This window comes from Dama dama, chromosome 14 (genome assembly GCF_033118175.1).
Source record: "Dama dama isolate Ldn47 chromosome 14, ASM3311817v1, whole genome shotgun sequence".
Taxonomy (NCBI): Eukaryota; Metazoa; Chordata; class Mammalia; order Artiodactyla; family Cervidae; genus Dama; species Dama dama.
In genome coordinates this window covers 47,433,097-47,456,431 of record NC_083694.1, presented here as the reverse complement: position 1 = coordinate 47,456,431, position 23,335 = coordinate 47,433,097, and the positions used below count along the sequence as shown (strand labels likewise).

Here is a 23,335-nt window from a genome sequence, read left to right as displayed (position 1 = left end):
CCAGCATGGGTCTAGGTGTTCGGGCAGGGGCCGCGCCCTCTGGTTAGCACTCAGAAGTGGTTGTTGAGCATTTTATTAAAGCCAGTGGCAGGAGTCTCAGACACACCTCTAGCTCAGGGCTTCCGGGTCTTCTCTGGGGACGTGGGGCTGTTGGCCTGCCCCCCTTGCCAAGACCCGAAGGTGTTTGAAGGCCGTGGGCAGCGTGTGGCTCAGGAATGGAGGGGTGGTCACGTCGCGAATCATGAGGACGTACTCGCCTGCAAGAGATGGGCACGTGGGCTCAGCTCCTGCCACCCTCAGATCCTCTGCTCCCACCCTCAGGGCCCCCAGCTCGGTGCCTGGTCTAGGGCGGCAGGCCTTTCTCTTCCAGGGGTGCTGGGGGTACAATGTAAGTAAGTGCACTGGGGGTGAGTGAAGCCACCTCCCATCTCAGGACACAGGCCCAGCGATGGTTCTGTGTCCTCGGGCGGAGTAGGGGCCACACCAGGGATGCAGACCCAGCTCTGCAAGGTGCGCCCGGCTCAAGGCCTCCCGTCCCCGCCAGTGGGGCCGTGTGGCTGAGGGCAGGGGTTCTTTTGAAAATACTTTCCTATCTTTTTAGGAGAAAAATAATTAACTTCCTCTAGAATGTTTTTTAAAAATAATTAGCCTCTGAAGACATGGCTGTCTGGCTTGTTTTGTGGGAAGGGGCAGCTCTGGGGGTGGGGTGGGGGGCCGCCCACTGGGGGACGTGGGGAGAGAAGGAAGTACTTTTCCTCCATAGTCTGTAAACTGTCTGGAGAGCTTCAAAGTTGGAGAAACCATAAAAAAGAAAATAAGAAATAACAGAAAGTGAGGTTGCCGTGGAAACCGTCCTCTCCCGCCCGAGCCCGCGGGGGCTGGCACCAGATCGCGGAAAAAGCTCGCCGGGCTGGCCGGGGCTCCCACCAGGAATGCAGCCGCGGCCGAGGGGGGCGCGGAGGTCCTCTCCCACCGTCAGGGAACATTCCAGCACCCGGGCCTGGAAAACAGGCCGCCTCCCTGGCTGCGCGGCTGCCCTCCGACTCAGGCCAGCCTGGGGGCCCGTGGCTGCCCCGTGTTCCCCGGGGCAGACGAGAAAGGGCCTCTGGGGCTGGCAGGAATTTGCTCAGCCTTGAGTCAGTTCCTTCAGAAGAAACCACGGTTCTGGGGGGCCGGGGGACCAGGAGGGGGCCCACATTCCGCAGCCGGGGCACCGGGCCTCCCTGGCCAGTCTGGAGGAAAACTGCGCATGGCAACGCAGAGTGTTTCCAAGCAGCCGGTTTCTAGGTGTTCCCGGGAACATGCAGCCACTCCAGCCGCGGCCGAGGGCGCCGACCGGTGGGGGAGTGGCCTCAGAGCCGAGCCCTAGCCCTCAGCTGACCTTGTTCCTGAGGCCGCCCTTCTCCCAGCAGATGGGAAAGGCCTGGCTGGGGGCCCCCTTGCCTGCCTCAGAAACCACCCGAGGCCTGGCCCCAACCGCCACAACCGCCACGTGGTCCTGCCATGGGCCCGGAGCCCAGCCTGGCCTGGCCCGGCCTGACCCACGTTTCAGAGCCGTCCACCTGGCTTTGCCCCTCACAGCCTGGACATCCAGCCTATCCCCTGCTGGCCTCCCCCAGGTGGTGCATGGGGTGGGGTGGGGGCAGTGTCTCCACTGCCTCCTTAGCATGCAGGGGTCCTAGGGTTCTGCTGGGGGTGACCTCGGTGCTGACCCTACTGGCTAGTTGGTAGGCATGTGTGGCTGTTGGGGCAGCGAGCACCAGCCCAAAGGAAAGATGGGGGGCCTGCCCCGCACAAGGGCCTTTCTGGCTGCAGTCAGCCTGCAGGGCTTGCTGACACTCACCGCTGCACGAGGGGTGGGGGGGGGGGGGCCCACACCTGAAGGCCTCCTGGCCTTCTGATCAGGATCCCAGAGATAGGAGCCAGGGTTTTTCACGTTGGCTGAGGGGACAGGAGGCACCCTGGCCTGGCATATGCAGTCCTTTGAAGGGACCAAGGCTTGGGAGGACCCTCGGCCCGTTGGCACACCCTCCTCCTGCCCAGGCCCTCTTGGTGCTTCTTCGGAGGGCCCGGAGAGCATGGTTGGGGGCAGCTTCATGCGCCCCAAGGCCCACCCGGAGCCCCAGAGCTGCCCTTTCTGATGATGTGCTCAGGGGTTGACGCAAAGGGTCTGCTGGGATGGTGGAGTGACAGCTGGGGATGCCCTACCTGACCGTGTTCGCCAGCTGCCTGCCTACCTGGGAAGGCCTCCGCTGCTGTCTCCACCGTGGCCACCCCATCAAGCCTGCAGGGAGAGAGGAGGAGGCTCTGAATGTACAGCCCAGCACCTGAGTCCGGGCCCCTGGCATCCAGGCCCGAGGATGGCAGAGGCCGCAGGCTGGCCCTTGTGTGACCATCCTGTCCTCCCAGGCCCACTGCTGTCAGCTTCTCTTCGCTCTGCCTGCACCTGGTGGCAGGAGGTGTCCCTGTGAGGCTCTGAGTCCTCAGCCCCTGAACCCCACCATCTAATCCCAGACATGCCCATGGACGGATGGAGCTGGAGACGGACAAACCCGGTCCCGCCCACCCCACAGGCACTGCACGTGCAGAATGCATGCAGAATCCAGGGGCAGCTCTGAGAAGTGGGCACCAGAGCCGCAGCAGGCCTCGCGGACACGCAGTCTGTGTGGAGGGGACGTGAGAGCTATGCTTATTTTCCAGCAGGAAGTGATGAGCGGCAGCCAGGACTCAGCGGGGGCGGGGCCGTGGGGCACTGGCACCCCCCGCGTGAGGCGGGAGAGGAGAGGCAGCGGGTGAAGACAGGAGGGGCCAGGCCCACACGTCTGAGGGCTGGAGACCCTCACCTGTGGCGGCAGCTGCCACAGCTGTTCCCCTTGAGGCCCAGTCTCAGCGTGTCTGTCTCGACCACTCCAGCTTCCGCTCTGCTGTGTGACAGGCTCACCCTGCCTGCCCGCAGGGGAGGGTCACCTGCTCAGGAGGACCCAACTGTGTCCCTGTGTCCCTGGCAAGGACCACCTGGCATCGTCTCCAGGGAAATGCAGGTTGCCCACACGGGGCCCTGTGCCCAGCTAAGTCCTGGCCGCCTCCTCCGTTTCTCCTCTGGGTCAGACCCTCAGGCCCCCCACACATCCTTGGGGGACAAGGGAGCCAGCAACGTGTGGATGGCCACCCCGGATCCTCTCTGGGAGGCAGAGTCCGAGGTGCCAATTATCCTGAATTATTTGCCCTGAATTATCCTCCAAAGGGACCTGGGGGAACCAGGCAACACCCACCCCTGTCCTCCTTGGCCAGCGGTTTCCTGTTCTCAGAGCCCGGGGGGGCTCCTTGCGCAGGCTTGGTGACCCACCAGGTTCTGACCCCTTGCCAAGCTTCGATACCACATGCATGGTTTGGGTGATAAAAAATTAAAGACAAAAGATTTCAAAATTATTTCATTTCGAGTAGGGGAAAATGGGCCTTGGCTTGGACCCAGGAGCCACGTTAAAGATTTTGAAGTGCGGGTAAGGAGGGGAGGCGGATAAATAATTCAGCTCTAAGAATAACCAGAGCCTGTCAGGCTGCCAGCTTTAAGAGAAATAAACCGGGTTACAAGAATCCTGAGAGTTTTTACAGAACCCCCAGGGCTTCAAGAAAACAGAGGCAGAGTCAGGAAGGAGCCGCCGGAGGTGCAGGTTAACTGACGGTTCTGGTGGACCTGTGGGCGCAGCTGCAGCCAGGGCGGTGTGTGAGGTGGTGGTTCTGTCTGGGCCCAGAAGTGCCGACTGGGCCCCCCTGGTGTACACAGCACTGGAATCAGGAGGGCTTGGAGCTGGGACACTTAACGGGCTGCCTCTCAGACTCCACCTGGACCCCAGGTCGGTGGGAAAGCACATGGGGGAGACCCATGACTCGGGTTTGGCGTGGGGTGGGGAGGGATGCGGGAGGGGCTGGGTGTACCCCAAGGTCTTGCAGTCCCCCGCCCTGTGGTTAGAGTCTTTGTGCTCCTTTTTCTTGTGCTTCGGGTTCTTCATTGTCTGGTACCTGTGGGTTCATAGTTGTCATCAAATTTGAAAAACTCCTGGCCATTATTTCTTCAAATATTTTTTCCGTCTCCTCCTCACCGCATCACTTTGGAAGCTCTGATTTTTGTGTCTATTTGGCTTCTTGAAGTCGTCTCACGGGTTCAGTAAGCAGGATTGGTTTACTGGGTCTGGTCGTGTCTTTCTTGCTGGGTTTCACTTTGGATCCACTTGCCCTCTTTACAGCTGTTACCCCTCCCTCGGACATTGCAGTTTCAACCTCCGGACGTTTGATTCAGTCTTTTCATACCTTCCATGTCCTGTCCAGTTATCACCCATCCAGCGTCCTTGTCTACAGATTCTTTCAGCTCTGTCATTCAGGCTCAGTTTTGATTGATGGTTTTACTCTCATTATGGGGCCTGCCTTCCTGCATTCCCTGCATGCCTGGTGATCTTTGAAAAGATGCCAGACACTGGGGTTACCTTCTTGCAGGCTGGATACTTTCTATTCTTCTACCTATCCTCTGTGCTGTTACGCTGCTTAAAAACAGTTTGATTCCTGTGGGTCTTTCTTTGAAGGTTCAGTGGGGTTTAAGATAGGACCCTTGTGAGTATTATGCCAACCGACACTCTGTGAATTCAGCCTGCTGTGAGAATGAGCCCCCACTTTTCACATCTTGCTTGAGCTCTGGGCATGACTCCTTTTGACCCTCTTGGTGGGTCTTTCCTGGCCTCCAGCATGATCGATCCTCACATGCACGGGTTGATCTGTGCTCTGCAGACTCCAGGGCTCCCTCCTCTCCAGGGCTTCTGTCCAGCAAACTCGCAGTGCCTTGGCTTTCCAGGCCTCCCACTCTGTGTTCCCCCTCGGGGGCACTCCTGAACCTGCCCGAGTCCCCTTCCTGCGCCACAGTTGGAGACTCTGGGGGCAGCATGCTGGGGGCTGGTGGGCTCATCATGATGGATCCCCACCCTTCAACATCAGATGTGAAATGTCTCCAGCTCTGTTGTATATCTTGTCCAGTTAATTACATGTGTCTTCGTGGGAGAGCAAGTCCGGCCCCTCGCAATCCACCTTGGCTGGAAGCAGAAGTCTGAACGGACCAAACCGAGGCCTGGCACCCAGAGAGCCCCAGCTTGTCTCCCAGTGACCTGCCCTGAAGGGTGGGACTTCTTGGTGAAGGGCGGCCTCCAACTCTTGCCCCCTCACCCTGCGCCTGCTGCGTGGGGTTGTCCTTCCAGGCCCCCCAGTGGCATCTCGATCTGAAGGATGTGTCCCTGTGAGACGATGCTTGTAGTGAAGCCCCTGGTCTCCCCCCAGCCCCCCAGGAGGACCGGAGGCCTTGCCCTCTGCCAGTCCACTGGCTGTCCCCTGGCCGTGCCTTTCCCTTCCGGAGGCCCAGAGAGCATCCTTCTGGAGCTGGCGCTACACAGGACTGCACCGGCATCACAGAGGCCCCAGGAGTCTGCCCTGGGTCCTGTCCACAGAAATGACCACAAGCACATCTGTCCCCCAGCAGAGCCATTGCCAAGGCGATGCCCACTGATCCTGGGTACAGTGTGGGTGCCACAGCCAAGCTCCATGTTCTGTGGCTTCTCAGTGCTTTTCCTCATGTCTCAGGTTGAGAGAGCCAATGGGTAGAGATGAGAAAAGGGCCCTGATTGGATAAGAAGCTTGAGGCTGGTTGGCCAGACCCTGGCGAGTGGGGCACCTGCACACACCCCATTCTTTGGCTGGAGCAGAGTGGAGGCAGGCAGTGGGCTTCCCTGGCCAGGTGCACCGAGGGCAGTGGCGAAGTGGTTCACATTCTGGGGAAACTGGTTCCCTAGTGGGTCAGGGGTTCCCAGCGGCCCTGTCCACCACAGACCGACAGGGCAGGGGGCTTGGGGCATGGGTTCTGGCCCTTGTGACTGTCAGTTTTCCAAGCTCTGAAATGGACACATAGGCAGGGCATGGGGTGTGGATCCCCAGACCTGATCTGGCCATGGCAACCAGTCTGTGAGGCAGACTGGCTGCGAGAGGGCAGGGGCCCCCTCCTGCAGCCTGATCAGGGGACAACCCTGGGCAGTCTGGGTTGAGTCCAGACCTTGGCAGTGGTGGTGGTGGGGAAGGATCAAACCGGCACTCATGGGAACCCAGTCAAGACATGAATCAGGGAAATCGTTGCCCTGATGGTCTGCAGCTCACGGGGGCCGTGGACCCAGGGCTTCTGTGGCCCCCACTGAGAACCTGTAAGAAACTTCCAAAATTGTTAAGTCGGCTAATTGCAGCATTGCAGCTGACCCTGATTTGGGGCCAAGCTGGAAACTGTCACTGCCTCCCGAGGGCCCCCGAGAAACAGGAGCCGCAGGCCACGAGCTCCAAGCCCCGGCCCAGGCGCAGGCCCGGTGTCTGGCCCGGCTCCTCTCCCGGGGAGCTCGGCCTCGTCTGCAGAGGCTCTCCTGTCCCACAGGGCACCTGCCGGTACTCAGCTCTGGGCCCTGGACAGTCTGTAGGGTGCTTTCTGTTTGGGGGTGCCTGCCTGCCTGCTGCAGGGGTCCCCCCCCAGGGGGAACTGTGGGTTGTACCTGTCAGGAGGTGTGTGAAGGGTTAAGGGCGCTGCCCGGCCTCCAGCTTCTCCATCTGCCTTGGGAGTGATTCTTCCAGGCCTGCGTCAGGCGGGAAACATCCTGCCGTGCCGGGGGTGGGGGGGCAGTCGGGGCGCCAGAGCCACACGGCCTGGCCAGCTGTTCCCACCCGGCCCCCACACCTGCTCTGGTTTGTTATTCCCACTCCGACAAGGCTCACTTCTCAGTCTTTGAAAGTAGCTAATGGCGGTGCAGTGGTAAAGAACCTGCCTGCCCATGCAGGAGACGCGGGCTCGATCCCTAGATCAGGAAGATCCCCTGAAGAAGGAAATGGCAACCCACTCCAGTATTGTTGCTTGAGAAATCCCATGGACAGAGGAGCCTGGCAGGCTACAATCCATGGGTTCGCAAAGAGTCAGACACAACTAAGCAACTAACAACAACAGAAAGAAGTTTCTGTTTTTCTTATTTTCCAGAGGCTCTCCTAACTGGGGTGGGGCGGGGGTGGGGAAGAGGGCCTTCGCCCTGGTCCTCATGTGGGGATTCTTAGGGTCATCTGAGATTCAGTTCTAGAGAATTTGCCTGCACACTCCAGGGCTGAGCTCTGGGTAGGACACAGAGAGGGGAGTTTGTTGTTGTTCAGTCATTAAGTCGTGTCCGACTCTTTGTGACCCTATGGACTGCAGCATGCCAGGTTCCCTGTCCTTCACTATCACCCAGGGTTTGCTCAAACTAGTGTCCATTGAGTCGATGATGCCATCCAACCTCTGTTGCCCCCTCAACTCCTGCCCTCAATCTTCCCCAGCATCAGGGTCTTTTCCAATAAGTCGGCTCTTTGCATCAGGTGGCCAAAGTATCAGAGCTTCAGCTTCATCAGTAGTGCCTTCAATGAATGTTCAGGGCTTATTTCCCTTAGGATTGACTGGTTTGATTTCCTTGCTGTTCAAGGGACTCTCAAGAGTCTTTTTCAGCATCACAGTTCAAAAGCCTCATTTTTTTGGCTCTCAACCTTCTTTATGGTCCAACTCTCACATCTGTACGTGACTCCTGGAAAAACCATAGTTTTGACTACAGGGACTTTTGTCGGCAAAGTGATGTCTCTGCTTTTTAATACGCTGTCTAGGCTGGTCAGGATGCCCAGAGTTGGCTCCCAGAAGCAAAGGGTGCAGGGAGAAGCCTGGGGGCTGAGGGAGGCAGGCAGCCCCTGGCCCATGGCCATGGGGGGAGTTGCCTGTTTACTCAGTCATGGGGGCTGAGGTGGGCCCCATTCCTACCCCATGGCTAGGGGTGCACCTCTCTCAAGTCTGCCTGCCTGGCCTCACCAGGCCTGCCCCACTGGGCCCTGCACACCACGGACGGGGTGCTGACGCTCAAGACAGCCCCAGTGCCCCCAGGGCTGTCTGGGACTTGGCAGGCAGGGGGACAGCAGGCAGGACACAGGCTCAGGGCGGGTAGCCTTTCGGGGGGATGAGAGCCTGTCCTAGGTGCTTGGCGGTCACGGCGACCCTGCATGGAGGTGGGGCTCGTGGGCCTCGGGCATCAACTATCTGTTCAAGTAAAAAATTGTCTCCATCTGTGTTGGCTAATGACTGATTAAATGACTAATCACGGAAGTCTTAATTAAACCCATTTTTCTCCGAGCGAGCGGGGGAGGGGCCCTATTCCCGGCATGTGTTAGGCTCTGACCGGTCCTCCGCGGAGCAGTTATGGGCAAGGTCAGTGCAGTCACTGCGCTGATAGGGCTGCAGTCGTGTCTTCCGGTGGCGGAGCCAGTGATCTGGATTTCGGGGAGGATGCGGCTGGAGCCACACGCCGTGCGTTTTGACGGGAGTCCGCTGTGTGGCCGGGCAGGCTCAAGGCCACGGTTCTGAGATGGAACCGGTCTTGTGCAGTGAGCGGACAGTCTCACGTCAGCCAGGAACTGCCGGGGCTCTGTGTCACGCTGTGAAATTCCGTAGCATGCCAGGAATGTCTCCACAGGAATGCGGCGGGGCCTGGGCTCGCCTCAGAAGCAGCACCGTGCAGGGCTGCCCGCCGGCCTCCCTGGTCCTGGGGCCGCCCTGTGTGCATACCGTCTCTCCCAACCCGGAGCTCAGAGCTGGGCGACCCGGGCAGGCTCCCCTAATCGTGCTGAGCCAGCCACTCAGGAACCAGACTTGAGATGTGACGAAGCCGCGAGTGTGATTGCAAGGAAGGGCCGGAGCCCTGTGGACACAGGCCATTCCCAGGGGAGGAGGAGGTCAGGGAGGCCACACCTGTCTGTGACCCCCAGGCTCAGGCCCTCCAGGGTTGTGCACGCACAAGGCCCCTTCCAGGCCTTGACTTTCTGGGGGTGGGGTCTGTGGTGGGGGGTCCCAGTGCGCTGAGGCCTGGGAGCCCCAGGACTTGGCAGTACCTGGGCACCTCTTATCTGAAATTGGGGCACTCACCCCAAGACCAAACATTCTGTCTTTGCCCAGACCCCCAGGCCAAGGGTGCTAGTCTGCCCAGTGGACCCCTTCCTCCACTGTGTTTAGGGAACATGAAGGGAGTTTAATTAGACCTCAACATTGTGACAAAAGGCCAGAAGTTCCTCCTGAAGGCACCCCCTCATCGTGTGAAATAAAGACCCACTCGGCCATGAAGTTGGGGGCCCGTGTCTTGCCAGACCTTGTGGGGATGAAGAGACAGTGTTTCAAACCTTCCTGTTCTTGGAACCCCTTGATGATGACGATGGGTGAAACTAACACATGACCATGTGAGGTGTCCTGTGGCTCTGGGGGGTTACCAGGTGAGGACACACGGGGGCCCCAGGGCAGCAGGGTAAGGAAGGCGGTGACTGAATTTGGGGCCATGCAGGTTGTGGGCCGCCGGAGCCTGCTCTGAGGGTCAGGTGGCCCCGGGGCCTCAAGGTTGGCCTGTCCGGGGCCCAGCCCCGCAGTTGGCCGCCTGGGCCCCTTCCTTGGTCACCAGAAGCTGAGGAACAGCTGGCCTGCCCTTGATCTCCTCCTGGGCCACCACATGAATTCAGCAGCTTCTTCCACCCTTCCTGGACCTTGGGATCTGACATCGAGAGGCCAAAACCGCGGGCCAGCCTGGAGGCTCCAGGGTCATGGCCGAACTCGGGCCTGTGGATGGGGCATGGACAAACTCGGGCCCCATGGGCGGGATTTTGGGGGAAAATGGAAGGGTTTTAAGTGCCAGCTGCTGCATGCCCACTGACCAGACATCAGAGGTGGGCTGGGTTGTGCCCTGCTGGGCACTCCGTGCTCCTGTCTCGCTCCTTGCAGGTGGTCAGGAGGACTGTCCCTTTGCCCCGTCACGTCATGGGGAAGATCTGTGCAAACATCCTGCCCCCGGTGGGGGTTGGCATCAGTGTGTGCTAAGTTGCTTTAGTTGTATCCAACTCTTTGCGACCCCATGGACTATAACCTACCAGGCTCCTCTCTCCATGGGATCCTCCAGGTAAGAATACTGGAGTGAGTTGCCATTTCCTTCTCCAGGGGATCCTCCTGATCCAGGGATCGAACCCACATCTCCTGCATCTCTGGCATTGCAAAGGGATTCTTTACCACTGAGCCCCTGGGGAAGTCCCAGCAGGCCCAGCTGAAACAAAGTGTCCACAACCTCACAGGGAGTCTCAGTGCAAACCAGGTGCTTCTCATTTGCCTGAGCCAGTTGCTGGAAAGGATGGATTTCTCAGAAAACCTAAAAGTGGGCTTTTAGGGTCCAGAGCCAGGTTTGGATGCTGAACACGTGTGAGGAAGTAGTGGCGGGGATGGTGGATCAGGAGGCCCTGGGGGCCTCGGGCAGGCTCCCCGCCTCTTCTCTGGGTGGGAGCCTCGGACATACAGACACCCATTGGGGTGGGGGCTCAGGGGCACAGAGCTGGGCCTGGATTCAGGAGGTCTGGAGACCAGTGCCCGCAGGAAGGAAAGGCGCTCACGGCTGCAAAAGCCTGGCCCGGGGCCTCAGAGGCAGGCTCAGGCTGGGTAGGAGGGCTTGGGCCGGGGCGCTGTGGCCAGGCCAGGGTTGCCTGTCCACGCTGGCTTGTGTCTTTAACCAAGGTAACTCCAGGCCCATGGGGAGCTCTGTACATGGACACCTGTCTGTCCACAGCCAGCACGGCTGGGGGGTGGGGTGACCCGGGAGCTTTGGGAGAATATCTCCCAAGAACAAGCTCAGAGGGGCTCCCCAGGGAAAATGGGCCAGACTGCCCCTCGGGCCAAGATGAGGGAATGCAGCAGAGCACAGGGACCCTCTGCGATGGTCCCAGCCTGGGTGAGGACACTGCATTTCAAGAGCTTGGAGAGCCCTTGGCAGAGCGAACGGTGGGAGGAGGAGCTGGCTGCTCCTGTCTTCTCAGAAGAGGACAACAGTGAAAGGCTCCTTTTTTGCTGAAATCAGACATTTCCACATCAGCCTCAGCTGCCGAGTTGCCACAGTTACTGAATCCAGCACACACTTCGCTGTGAGCATCTGGGCCTGGGCTGTGTTGTGAGTTAGTCCTGGGGGTGTTTCAGCCTTTGGCCGGCTCGCACGTCTCTAAGACCGAAACACCGGGTGACGTGGGGTCTCCGTGTCTTGCAGGAGCCTTTTCTTTTTTGGAGCCTGTGCTTCTTTGGTTGTTGTGTGAAGTGAGCTTCATATTTAGTTCACACACCATGACTCAGAACGATGCTGAAGGGTGGCCCCTTCCTCTGGAAATGGCGCATCCCCACTCAGCCTGCGACCCCGTGCCAGCCTCCGAGTGTCCCGGCTGGCCCACGCCCGCTGGCGTCATCATCACTGATGAGCAAGCTAATTGCAGAGTGTTGGTGGATGCAGTGGCTCAAGGCCACTCGCCCCCTGCCCGTTTGGCCTGCATTTCTCATTTTCCTAGAGTTTTGTGGCCGCGTCTCTGCCTGCTGGCCTCTGCTCTTTTGCATGGCTGTTTCCATGTGTGCCCTAGGCTGGTGGCAAGAGGTGTCCATGGCACCCCGACCATGACTCTCAAGGGCTGACGAGCCTCATGCTGGGGTTGGAGGCCAGACCTTGGTGGGAAGTGGGAGTCTCGGAGGGCCTGAATGGCCACATCCTCCCCTGGGTCTTGGTCTCTTCTCCAGAAGGAAGGTTCCTGTCTTTGGGGTTCCGTGGCCGAATTGCCAGCCAGGTCTTCTTTGCCTGGCCACACCTCACAGGTTCCACCCCAGAAGGAAACCTCAGGTGGGGGTGTGCTGGTGGCTCCTTGGGGGCTGCCCGGTGCTCAGGGCTCTCAGGTGGATGAGGATCAGTCCCGCCTGAACCTCTGGAGCTGTGGGGCTTGGTGGGGAGGTAGGGGGCAAGGGGCTCCCAGGAATTTCTCTGGAATCCAGCCTTCTCCTGAGAAGGAACAGCTGAGGGATGCCCCCTCGCCTCCCCCCAGACCCCCATGCAGCCCTGCCTGCTTCTTCAGACAGAAACCTGAACTCAGCCTGGGTGAGCTCTGGTCTCCTTGCCTACAGGCCGGGTGGCTGTGGCCCTGGGTGTGTGACAGCCTGCACAGACAGAAAGGGAGGCACACAGACAAACTCCAGGCCACGGTGCCTGACGTCTGAGGGCCTGCTGCCCACCCGGTGGCCCCGGCCTCTGTCCATATGCCAGAGTGACTGCAGGCCCCTTGAGGGAGGGGACCCCCTGTGACCACTCTGCTCCCCTGGCCTCAGGCCTGCCTGGGTGAATCCCTACGGGGACAGCTGCGGGACGTGGGTGGGCTCCACCCAGCTGCCCGCTCCCAGGCAAGGCCCTTGGTGCAGGAAGATCGCCATCCTAGACCAGGCCCCGGGCTCCATGGCGTTCGAGTCATCTCAGGCCCCAGGGATACCGGGCAGGCAGGTGGAGAAGGCCCCCGTCCTGGGATGCACACACCTGGGAGGCCTGGCTGTGGCCCAGCTGATGGGGAGGCCAGAGCAACCCCAGCGCCGATGAGTGCTCTTACCTGCTGCCTCCTGGCAGGCCTTGTGCTATGGGCGTCGTCCCCCCGTGGTCCTGGCCTCTGGGCCTGCTGCCCACCTTTTAGAAGCAGCGGGTGGGGGCAGGGTTCAGCTCCCAGCTCCCCCATGCATGGCCTTGGTGTCAGGCTGAGCCCTGTCGGGGGTGTCCCGCCCCTACCTCGCGGAGGCCCTCCAAAAACAGGACGGCGTGGTACCCTGGTGGTGGGGGCCCAAGGCGGACATCGGAGAACTGGACGCAGCCTTGCTTTGCTCGCCGACGGTTCCCGGGACAGCGGGGCTCGTGTCTCCCAGCTGAGGGGAAAGAGGATTCCAGAAAAACAAAGGAAAAGGCCCTTTAAGTATCACAAAACAAAAGTCAGAAAGGGCATTTCCTGTGGCCTCTCTGAAGTAAGACTTGTGTGGCTGAGGTTGTTGGGCCATGGATGGCCACATGGGCCCGGAGGGGGGGCCTGGCGCTACCGCCCAGAGTGCCGGCCACATGGCCATCTCCAGGGGAGTGGCTGGGTTGGCATAGACAGAGGGCTCCATGGGGCGTGGTTTTGGGTCCACCGCCCCTTGGTGCCCCTTTGTCTGCGGTCCACCACCAGGCCTGACAGGTGATGCTTTGGGGCTGAGGGGGCCTCCTGTCACAACACCTGTGCCACTGAGGCCCTGGGGGTCCTGGACAGGACTGGACAGGCCCCGGGTCAGAGGCCTTGTGCTCAGCCAGGCAAAGCCTGGTGCCCTCTTCTGAACAGTATGACCGGAGGACATGCCTCCTTAATGAGGGCTGCCCCATGTGGTGACGTCAGACCACACCCATGACAAGCACAGAGCATGGAAGGGCCCACAGCCACCAGCCCAAGGGTTGGCTGCCCGCCCAGGGGACCGGAAACCCTCTAGTGCCAGAGAACGTCAGAGGGCTGGATTTAATCTGCCTGTCCTGCCCTGGGGACCCCACTGGGACCCTTGCCCACTCTAGCTCCCTCCAGCCCCTCCCCCAGGAGTCCTAAGGTGTGACAGCCACAGGGAATGCTTCTACCCCTCCCCTTCCCCATGTCTCTTCTGCCTGCGGGGGACCCTGCGGTGTGGTGCTGTGCAGGGCCGCCCCAAGACCATCCCAAACAGGCGCACATCAGGCTTGTTCTCATATGGGGTTGGACTCAGGGCTCTCCTGACACCCTGTGCCCCAAGGGCCCTGCCCACGTGTACACAAGTGGGGAGGGGCCTCGGGGAGGTGGCTGGACACTCCTGCCAGCCAACTCTGCAGGGTGGACCCTTCATCAGCCCCCTCGGTGGGGGTCTGGGTGAGTGGAGGGGTCTCTCCTCCATACTCTGGATGGGACCCTGGGGTGCAGGCATTAACACCCCTTCCCTGGAGCCCAGCTTCTGCAGGAAGAGGTGGAGAAGGACCCCAGAAGTATTTCCAAATTACAGGTGGGGAATTATTTCTCTCGGCGGGGTATTAATCTCATCGTTACAGCGCATTATAAAAGCAGAGTCTTTGCTCCCGCAAGGACGTCCTCTGTGCATGCCGTCTCCCTGTCAGCTCGGCTGCCCGGGCACCGTGGATGTCCTAGGCAGCGACGGGAACGCGCTGCTGACGGAATGGTTTCCAGCTCTTAACGCACCACGGCTTCTGTGCGGCTTCGTGGGAGCTAACGTCTCCCACCTTTGGACAGTAAAGACCCCGCGCTGTGTTCTCTGCCAAGGTGACCGGCTAGTGGGCCCCAGATGGAGCTGGGCTTTCTGAGGCCATGGTTCCTCCTGGGCAGCAACCAGACCTAGGCCCGCAAAGCACCGTATCGGGGTGCTGGGGACTAGGGGCCTGTGTGGAAACACAGCTGGTGTGCAAGTTCGTGCACGTCCACACCAAGCCCGAGCTGCCGCCCCCTGGCTCTGGGCACCGATGGGGCTGCAGGAAGAGGACGGTCAGTCCTCCCGACCCTGCAGGACGCCTGGAGCACAGATGCTCTTGTGTCTGCCCCGCGAGTGAGGAGGGACTGAGGAACCGAGGCTGGACCGTGGAGTGAGACCCCAGTGCTCTGGGTGCACACACGACCCTGAAACCAAGCAGGCGGATGTGGCGAGGAGGGGACGCCGAAACCCTCCCTGACAGCGGCTCAAGACTGCCTCCACCTGAGCCACCCTGACCCCCAGGAAGCCTGCTTACTGTCCAAAGACAGAAGAGGGAGGGCTCTAAGACCTTTTAGTTGCGAGTGACAGAACCCGGCTCTGTCTAGCTGAAATCCCATAGGCAGCTCTACCTGCAGTCCTAGGAGGGAACCTTCTAGATTCGGGGACATGTGGACCCTGGCCTGGGGCTGGGGGCTGGGGCGGCGTCACCAAGGGGGCAGGAAGGCTGCCTTTGGAGTTGGGATCAGGGACACAGGAGACGGGGGAGGGGTGTCCATCCGCACAGACGTGCACTGCCCATGCTGGACGGCTGGCAACTTCCTGCCACCTCCGCTCATGGGTCTCATACCTTTCAGGGGGACCCCCCAGCTGCCCACTGCCCTCCCTGGTGATTGCCACCCCACTGAGCCTTTCAGCTTGGCTCTAGGCTCTGGATGTCCAGTCTACCCCTCATGCTCCAGTGCATGGATCCATCTCTGCCTGTACCCTGAGCACAAGCTGATCCTATCCTTGCTCATGGCTGAGTGGTGCTGAGCCCTCTGGTCCTTGGTGCTGCTGGCCTCTGCCCACACTTCCCCATCAGGTCCTTGCTGTGGGCACGATGACCCCTCCCCACCCTGTCTGCCCTGTGTCCAACCTGGTCCCGAGAGTTTCAACCATCCATAGGAGAGGTGGGTGCCCCACGGGAGGGAAGACCCCACTTCTGACAACAGACTCAGCCACAGAGACCCTGTCAGGCCCCTGGCTGCCCACTGCCTTCCCTGGTGGGGACAGGCTAGCCGTTCTCCTGGCCGAGTGTGCATGGGCCAAGTGGCCACTTCAAGTGTACCCGAGTCCTGAGGATGCTGCAGGAGAGAGAGAGAGCCCCTACCCCTCGTGTCCTGAAAGGGTCATCACTCCTGGGTGAGGGTCCTGCCTGGGCCTCCGGGGCCCTTGAGGCGGCTCCTGGCATGTTTCTGCAGCCTCCCCAGCCAGGCGGCCCCGCGAGCAGGTTCGCGACTCCAGCTCTCTGGAGTGACTTCCGAACCTTTCTGTCGATTTTAATTACATCAATTATGGCTTTATCAGCAAGATAAAGGTCACCGTGCTGCCTCCAGGGAGCAGGAGGCCGAGCTGGCCAGGGAGAGCGGGCAGCTTGACCTCTCCGGGAGGGAAATGCCAATTAATTATCTTTTTACAGCCGACTCAATTAGACTCCCTAATCACCTGTGTAGGACACAGAGGAGGCGCAGAGACCTCGGGAATAAGCACCGCTGCTGTGGGCCCGGTGTCTCCCAGACAGCTGGCTCCTGGCGGGATGTTTGCTCTCTCTCAAGACTTGAGCCCCTAGGAGGTTATCAGCCTGAAGAGGACGAGCTGGCCCATCTGTTGGTGACCAGACACACCATGCCAGTCTCAGGGTGGACTCCACCAGCAAGGGGCTGGTGGATGGCACCACAGAGACGGACACCTGGGCAGCTGGCAGTCAGGGAAGCAGGGATGTCCAAGCGGGAAGGACACCTGGGGCCCTGGGTCTTGATGGCCAGGGGCAGGCGAGGCAGCCTGAGGGCTGGGGGCCTCCCCACCCTTCTCCAGCTGCCTAAGACCTGGGCGACAGCTCCCTCTGAGTTGTGTGCCAGCCCTCTGGGCCCCGTTTGTCCCTGGGTGCACACAACTCTGCAGGGGCCTGGAGTCTGGCTTGGAGGGTCTGCCTTCAGCAGGTCAGCTGCCTCCCCACCTGGCACAGGTGCGCACACACACGTACATGCGCACACACAAGTCCCGACTCTCGCATGTCCCTGCCCAAGAGGCCTCCAGCCCCAGGGCCACCGCACTGTGACCCTCTCCACGGGCTGCTTGGTGCCAACCTGTGGGTGTGGTTGAGGGTGCCGACCCCACCCCTTAACAACTAAGCTGCCCCCACAGACCAGGCCTCGGTCCTGTCAGTGGTGTTTGCCTGGGAGGGCTTCCTAATGTCTGTCGAAAAACCTCTTGAGCCTCCCCACAGGGCCCCTCCTCAGGCCTGCCGTGGTTCCTGTGGGAAGGGGAGGGGGAGGAAAGAGGAAGTGCCACCCCCCACAGTCATTGGATGCTGCCCAGGCTCCTCCATGTACATTTGGTGAACCAGCCGGAGGGAGCAACCTGGATGCCTGGGTGAGCTCCCCCAACACCCGTCCTGGCGGCCATCCTGCAGAGCTGTCTGGGCTTCACTTCCCATGCAGTAGGCCCGAGAGCCGGGGTTCCTGCAGCAGTGGACCCACGCTCCTGTCCAGGGAGACGACAGTGACAGAAACACTGGAGTCAGGGATGAGCGGCTCTGAGCTGCTGACATCTGAGGGGTCAGTCTGTCCTGTTGGCTGATGGGGTGAGCGGTGTAGCTGGGAGAGTCAAGTGCACCCTGAACCCCCCAGGTGACCAGAGATGGAGTAGGGACCCCTAGCCCCTCTCAGTCCTGCCCTCCTGACCTTGCAGCCAGGAGTCATTTCTGGTGCCTGTGAACCACTTGATACCAGGAGTTGGTCCAGGAAAGGAGGAGGTAAGAAAGGCCGTGGGTCTTGGTTGTTTGAGGCCAAAACTGCCTCAAAACCCTGCAGGTGGGTCCATGTGGCAGGGACCAGAATGGATGGGCCACTGTGCCCCAAGCATGGCTGACATTCACTCAGAGTCCTCCTTTCTGACCCCACCTGGCACCCCCTGGACAACACATCCTCTCTAAGGTTAGGCTGTGAGCATCCTTCACTAAGTGGGGATTGTTTCTGTACAGAAAACAAAGCCAGAGCCTCATCCATTTCCTCCTGGCTCCTCCCCATCTCCCAGGGTCCCTGTCTACCTGGGCCTTTCTCCAGCTTCACTGTTGCTCACCTCTGCTGGCTCCTCCAACCCCAAACATGCTCCTCCCTAGACCTCCTTTCACACCTTGTTTGGATGCTGATACCCTGAGGAGTGAAGCCTGCTTCTCCTGGACAGTCCCTCCTGGCTCTTATGGCCTCAGTTCTTAGGTGTCCTTGGGACCAGCTCTGCCTGCTGCATTGTCCTCACCACCCTGGCTACCACCATCATCCCCATCACCATCATCCTCATCACCACCACTTCACCATCTTCATCACCATCACCACCATATCATCACCATAACCACCACCATCATCACCACCGTCATCACTGTCATCACCACCATGACTGTTCTCACCTCCACGGTAGGGTCACTCTGCACTCTCCAGGGGCCAGGTCCTTTGCTAAGCTCTTCCCAGGTGGTTTACACACATGGAACCCTCACCTCAGCCTAGAAGAGGAGCCATCGTCTCCCTGTTTACAGAGGAGGAAACTGAGGACAGCCAGCTCTGGCCAAGGTGCGTGCTGCTCTGCTGGTGCCACCAGGGTGGAGGCAGGCGCACAGAGCTTGTCTTTGAAGAGCCCCAGGCTGGGCCTGCAGGTCCCTCAGGAGCCCCCGCAAGGACGCCCTCCTCCATCTTGGTTGTACTTGTCCAGGCTTCCTGCACCTGAGATGGAGACATGGGCCTAAGATCAGCCATAGAAATAAATTCTCCGTGTGGGGAACATGGAGCCTTATCTGTAACTGGGCCCTCTTCCTAGCTGGGGGACTCAGCTTGTTTTTTTAGTAAGAGATTTCCAAACTCAAGAATTTCCAGGCCAGCCAGGGGACTGTCACCTGGCTTGGCCTGGCCTGGGAGGGGTGGGCATGTGGAACCTCCAGTTCCCCTGGTGGGCAGCTGCAGATCATATACAGCCTTGACATACTCCTTTTCCAATTTTGAACCAGTCTGTTCCATGTCTGGTTGTAACTGTTGCTTCTTGACCCACATACAGGTTTCTCAGGAGATAGGTAAGGTGGTCTGGTACTCCCATCTCTAAGAATTTTCCACAGTTTGCTGTGATCCACACAATCAAAGGCTTTAATGTAGTCAATGAAGATGTTTTTCTGGAACTCCCTTTCTTTCTCCATAATCCAGTGAATGTTGGCAATTTGATCTCTGGTTCCTCTGCCTTTTCTTAATCTAGCTTGCACATCAGGGAATTCTCGGTTCAGGTACTATTGAAGCCTAGCTTGAAGGATTTTGAGCACAACCTTGCTAGTGTGTGAAATGAGTGCAATTGTATGGTAGTTTGAACATTCTTTGGCATTGCCCTTCTTTGGGATTGGAATAAAAACCAACCTTTTCCAGTCTTGTGGCCACTGCTGAGTTTTCCAAATTTGCTGGCACGTTGAGTGCCGCATTGTAGCAGCTCCTAGAGATGCCCACTAGCCCACAGGTTCCCATCCATCCTCCAGTCCTTGGCCAGAGACTGAAAAGCAGCCAATGGCCCCTGGGTGTTCCCTGTGTGTTCACTTTGTCTCGTGCAGGTGGCTCGCTAAGCAGCAGTCTCGTCCTGGCTGGAGGAGGAGTTGGGGTGGGGTGGGGCCCAGACCCCAGGAGTGGCCCAAGGACGCTTGCCCAAGGTCTTTCCTATAGAGATGTGTCCTTTCACATGCTGGGAACTTGCCGTTTCTGAAGCTGCCACTTTGATGACAACCATCTGGGGGTCTCAGATGGCCCTGGTCAGAGGCCTCAGGGGCCATGAAGCGGCCTGAAGCAGGGCAACTGGCAGCTGCTTTCCACCATGAGGGTCACTGAGGGGAGCAGTCAGCAGGCAGGGAGGCTGGATAGCTGCAGGGGAGGCCTGGGGTCTCCAGGGGCAGAAGCTCCTCTCTCTGAGTGATTGAGTCAGCCTCAGACTGGGTGGGGCTTGTACTTTTCACAAGAAGGAACTCACATGCTTCTGTTCTTCCAGAGAAGAATGGAGGGGTGTTCTGGCTGGCATGTGGGGCCTGGCCTAGGTCATGCTGTCGCTGCCTCCAGCCCCCTCCTGCACAGGGCAGGGCTGGTACAAGACCCTAGGCTCTGAGGAAGGAAGGAACTGAGTTAGCAAACTGCCTTTAAAGAGAAAAAGTGGGACTTCCCTGGTGGTCCAGCGGTTAAGAATCTCCCTTCCAATGCAGGGGACACAGGTTTGATCCTTTGTCAGGGAACTAAGATTTACATGACATGGGACAAGTAAGCCTGTGGGCTACAACTACTGAGCCCACACTCTAAAACCTACACACCACAACTAGAGAGACAGCTGTGTTCCACAGGAAAGACCCAGCACAGCTGAGAAAAGGTGCTGATTCGGAGGCTTTGCGAAAAGGCTTGTAGGGGCTCCAGCCACCAGGCGCCGGGGAGCAGCTGGTGGTGAGTGGGTGGGGTCGGGGGTTTTGGGGGGCGAGGGGGTTGGCGGGCGGGACCTGAGGAGGCCACGAGACTCACCCTCTTCCCTGCGCTGCTCTGGGAAGCATGCCCTGACTGAGGGGTGAGAGTGCACGGTCACACACACACAGAGCATGCATACACTCACACTCATTCACACACGGGACTCAGTCACAGGGAGAACACCCTCCCTGGTGCAAGGCCCCCAGACTCCAATGCGCACACACACATACGCGTGTACAGAGACTTACGTGTGCACACACACCCCCACAAGTGCAGCCCCTCACCTGGCCCAGGCACCCAGTCCTGACTCTGCCCCCATCCCTGGGGCCCGGCTCAGGCCTGCCCTGCTGCCCCCGGGACCACAGTAACCCCCCCAAGTAGACCCCTTCCTCCATCCCGGGTGCCTTTGGCATGCGCTTCCTGACAGAGGCCGGGTCCTGGCCTCTCGTGGGAGCCCTGGACAAGTTAGGGCACCCACCTTGCCTCCAGTCCTCCATAGTCTCCTGGCTGAAGCTGCTACTGGACCCCAGGGGCCAGACACTATACCATGAGCCCCCGTGCCTCCCCTCTGGGCCATGGACCCATTGACCAGCCACGGCATCTCAGTCAGTCAGTGCAGGAGCCTGACCCAGCACTGAGTTCTGGGTGTCCCCTGTGGACAGGGGCCTGCAGGCAGCATTTTGGCTGACGGAGGAAGCCATGGGTTCGGTGACATAGTGGGGTCCCCTGGGGTGAGGCTGCAGACAGGCGGGGGCTCTGACCACAGAAGCCATGGGTTCGGTGACATAGTGGGAACCCCTGGGGTGAGGCTGCAGACAGGCGGGGGCTCTGACCACAGAAGAAGGGCAGCCCCACGGGGGGCGCCCTGGTGGGAGGCAGAAGGGGTGACGGAGGGGGACAGCCACCCCATTTGATCCTGGAAGCTGCCAGCAGCCACTGGCTAGTTAGTTGGCTTCTTCATCAGAATCTGAACATGAGGGAGACCAGGAAGCAAATAAGTGACCACCCTGGCTGGTCTGGTGGTTCTAAGTGGCCTGGGCCCCCATGACTCCCAAGGTCATGAAGAGAGCCCACTGGACGATCCCAGCAGTGGGGTCCTTGCGTCAGAGGCTGTGACCCGGGGCTGAGATGGGGGTCAGGCTGGTGCCGTGTTGCCGGGAGGCTCACTCGGGCCACCCACGGTTCAGTCCTTTCTAAGGACACAGGTGTACCCAGCGTGAGCATCCACATGGGTGCAGGTTCGTGGCCATGCCAGACCTTGGCTGCACAGGGAGCCTGGGTGCACACTCGCCTCCCTTTATCTCTCCACTTCGTGCCGCCCACTGGACAGATGCCAGAGACCCACCGTCAGGGGCCAAAGGGCATAGGGTGTCTGAGACAGCATCAGAGTCCTTCTGCTGCCCGTGCCCATGGGGCTGCAAAACACACGAAGGGGCTGGTGTCCCACAGTTCCTGGCCGGCCCCAGACCAGGCGTCCAGTCATGGGAAGGAGGAGCTGGCAGGGGCTCCCATTGGACGCTGGAGGTCAGGCCCCCACTGCCCTGCAGAAGGGCCCCTCTTACTCCCTGGGCTCCCAGATCGCAGGATTGCCACAGGGCCAGAGGGCTGTGTCCAGGAGAGCCAGCAGCGAGGGCACCCCCTGAGGCCCCGGCTCCCAGAAGCTGTGGTCTCGGGGGCCTGCAGACCCTACCCCTCTGATGCCAGTTCCAGGCAGACAGCCCCCTCCCATCTAAGTTCACTTCCCTTGTCCTCCATGGCATCGGCCCTGGAAGCAGCGCGGAATCTTTTTATATTTCTCTGGGACGTTCCTTCTAGCTGGGACAATTCCTAGATAAGAAATTTATAGCACAAATTTCCCTTTAAAAATATGGATCTTTCATGCTATTCTGCCATAATTAACCATAGACAATTAATATTAAAATGCGTTATCACCCCAAGAGGCAATGAAATTTCCAGAAGATCTCTGCTATGCGTTCCGTCACTTTTATTGGCAAGACCGGATTAGTGGCAAAGGGCACCTTGATTTTTAAGATCGTCTCACAGATCCCCTCTGATGGACACTCAAAACCATGTTCAACAGTGAAAATGAGGGCCATTCAGATTAACTGGAAACATTTCCTGGTAGGGTTTTGTGCATTAAGAAAAAAAACCCCGAAAACACAAAACAGCAATCTGAGGTTCTCCCTCCCTGCTTTGGCATTTTTTTAAGGTTCCCAAATCCAATTTACAGGGGATTGTCTGAGGCACCCGGGCTCTGCCAGCCTGACAATGTCCCTCCAGCAATTAGCAGCACCTGCATTAGGATTCAATGGACTTAAATTACTCGGGGGCGAGGCAGACACCCCACTGACAACAATTAACACAAAAGCCCTGCACCGTTTAAAGCTGTGGGTGGGAATTACAAAAGGTTAAGAGACTAAATATAAAAAAAATTTTTGAATATAAAATCAATGTGCTTTGTTACTAAAATCTGGGTGCTATAATTTAACCAAATTAGGGTTTAGAATATCTGGCAATGGTCCACGTCTATGACATCGTCTTTTATTCTCAACAAAAAGCAACTTGTCTATTCAAAAGTTAAAAACAATTAAACAACTGAAATATTTCATGTCAACAAAATAATAAAACACAGAGTTTTGAATTACGTACTACTGACATTAGGCCTTTGGAAAGGGAAAGCATTTTCTCTCCTCGTTTCACTTATTTGTGTAATTGGAAGCCAAGTTCTCAGAGGTTCAGTTTTCTTAATTGCCTGCCTGATGCGGGAGTAGAGTGCTGACCCGCCATCTGTGAGAGCCTGGCCCCGCTGGGGCTGGGGCAGGTGAGGGCTAAGCCCCCAGGGTAGGGGGCCTGCAGGAGGCTGGAGTGGGGGGTGAGACCCTGGGTGGGGGTGCTTCCCAGTGGCCCCTCCTTTGCAAACAGGCATTGGCTCTGGGCACCCACAGTTCTGAACCACTGACCAGGAGGCTACATTTTCTTCTGCCCAGAGAAGTCTGGGGTGCAGGGTGGGGGCGCAGGGGTGCTGAGCCCCTGTAGCTGCTCCTGCTGGCTGGGGTCTGTGCTCATGCACATCTGGGCTGTCAGAACAAGTTGAAACAGGAAAGCTGCTTTAAAATTAAGATGATGCGGGTTCCTTTCTAACTTGTGGTCAGCCTCAGCTTCGAGGCTTCTGCTCAGGGCCGTCTTTCCTCCCGGGGCAGCTGACCTCTGGGAGACCCCTAACCACTCCAGGGTTTGAACCTGACCTTGTGCTCCAGGGTGGGAAGGGGGGTGGGCAGGAGGCCACAGCAGCTCCCCCATCCGCTCGCTGAATGCAGCGCTTCCTCCAGGATCAGGGTTGCGGGTGCCCCTGCCAGGGTCCGTTAGACATGCCCACTGGGGCTTCAGTTCAGGGCAGGGCCCGGGGTTGGTGGCTCCTGACCCCCAGCACTCAGCCCTGGCTGGCCTGCCCCACTGAGTAGGCCTGGGGGGGCCCTCG

General features: G+C 59.1%; 1 protein-coding gene across 1 annotated transcript in view; it reads right to left on the bottom strand.

Moving 5' to 3' along the window:
- Positions 1 to 57: 57 nt before the first annotated feature.
- The window catches only part of MORN1 (MORN repeat containing 1), a 50,005-nt gene continuing 26,727 nt past the window's right edge, over positions 58 to 23,335 (bottom strand). The window contains exons 11-14 of the mRNA XM_061160561.1: positions 12,675 to 12,808; positions 12,502 to 12,575; positions 2,238 to 2,284; positions 58 to 257 (exon numbers count right to left, since the gene is read on the bottom strand). Coding sequence (XP_061016544.1) covers positions 109 to 257; positions 2,238 to 2,284; positions 12,502 to 12,575; positions 12,675 to 12,808 — 404 coding nt within the window. The 3' untranslated portion in view covers positions 58 to 108. The remainder of the gene's footprint in view (positions 258 to 2,237; positions 2,285 to 12,501; positions 12,576 to 12,674; positions 12,809 to 23,335) is intronic.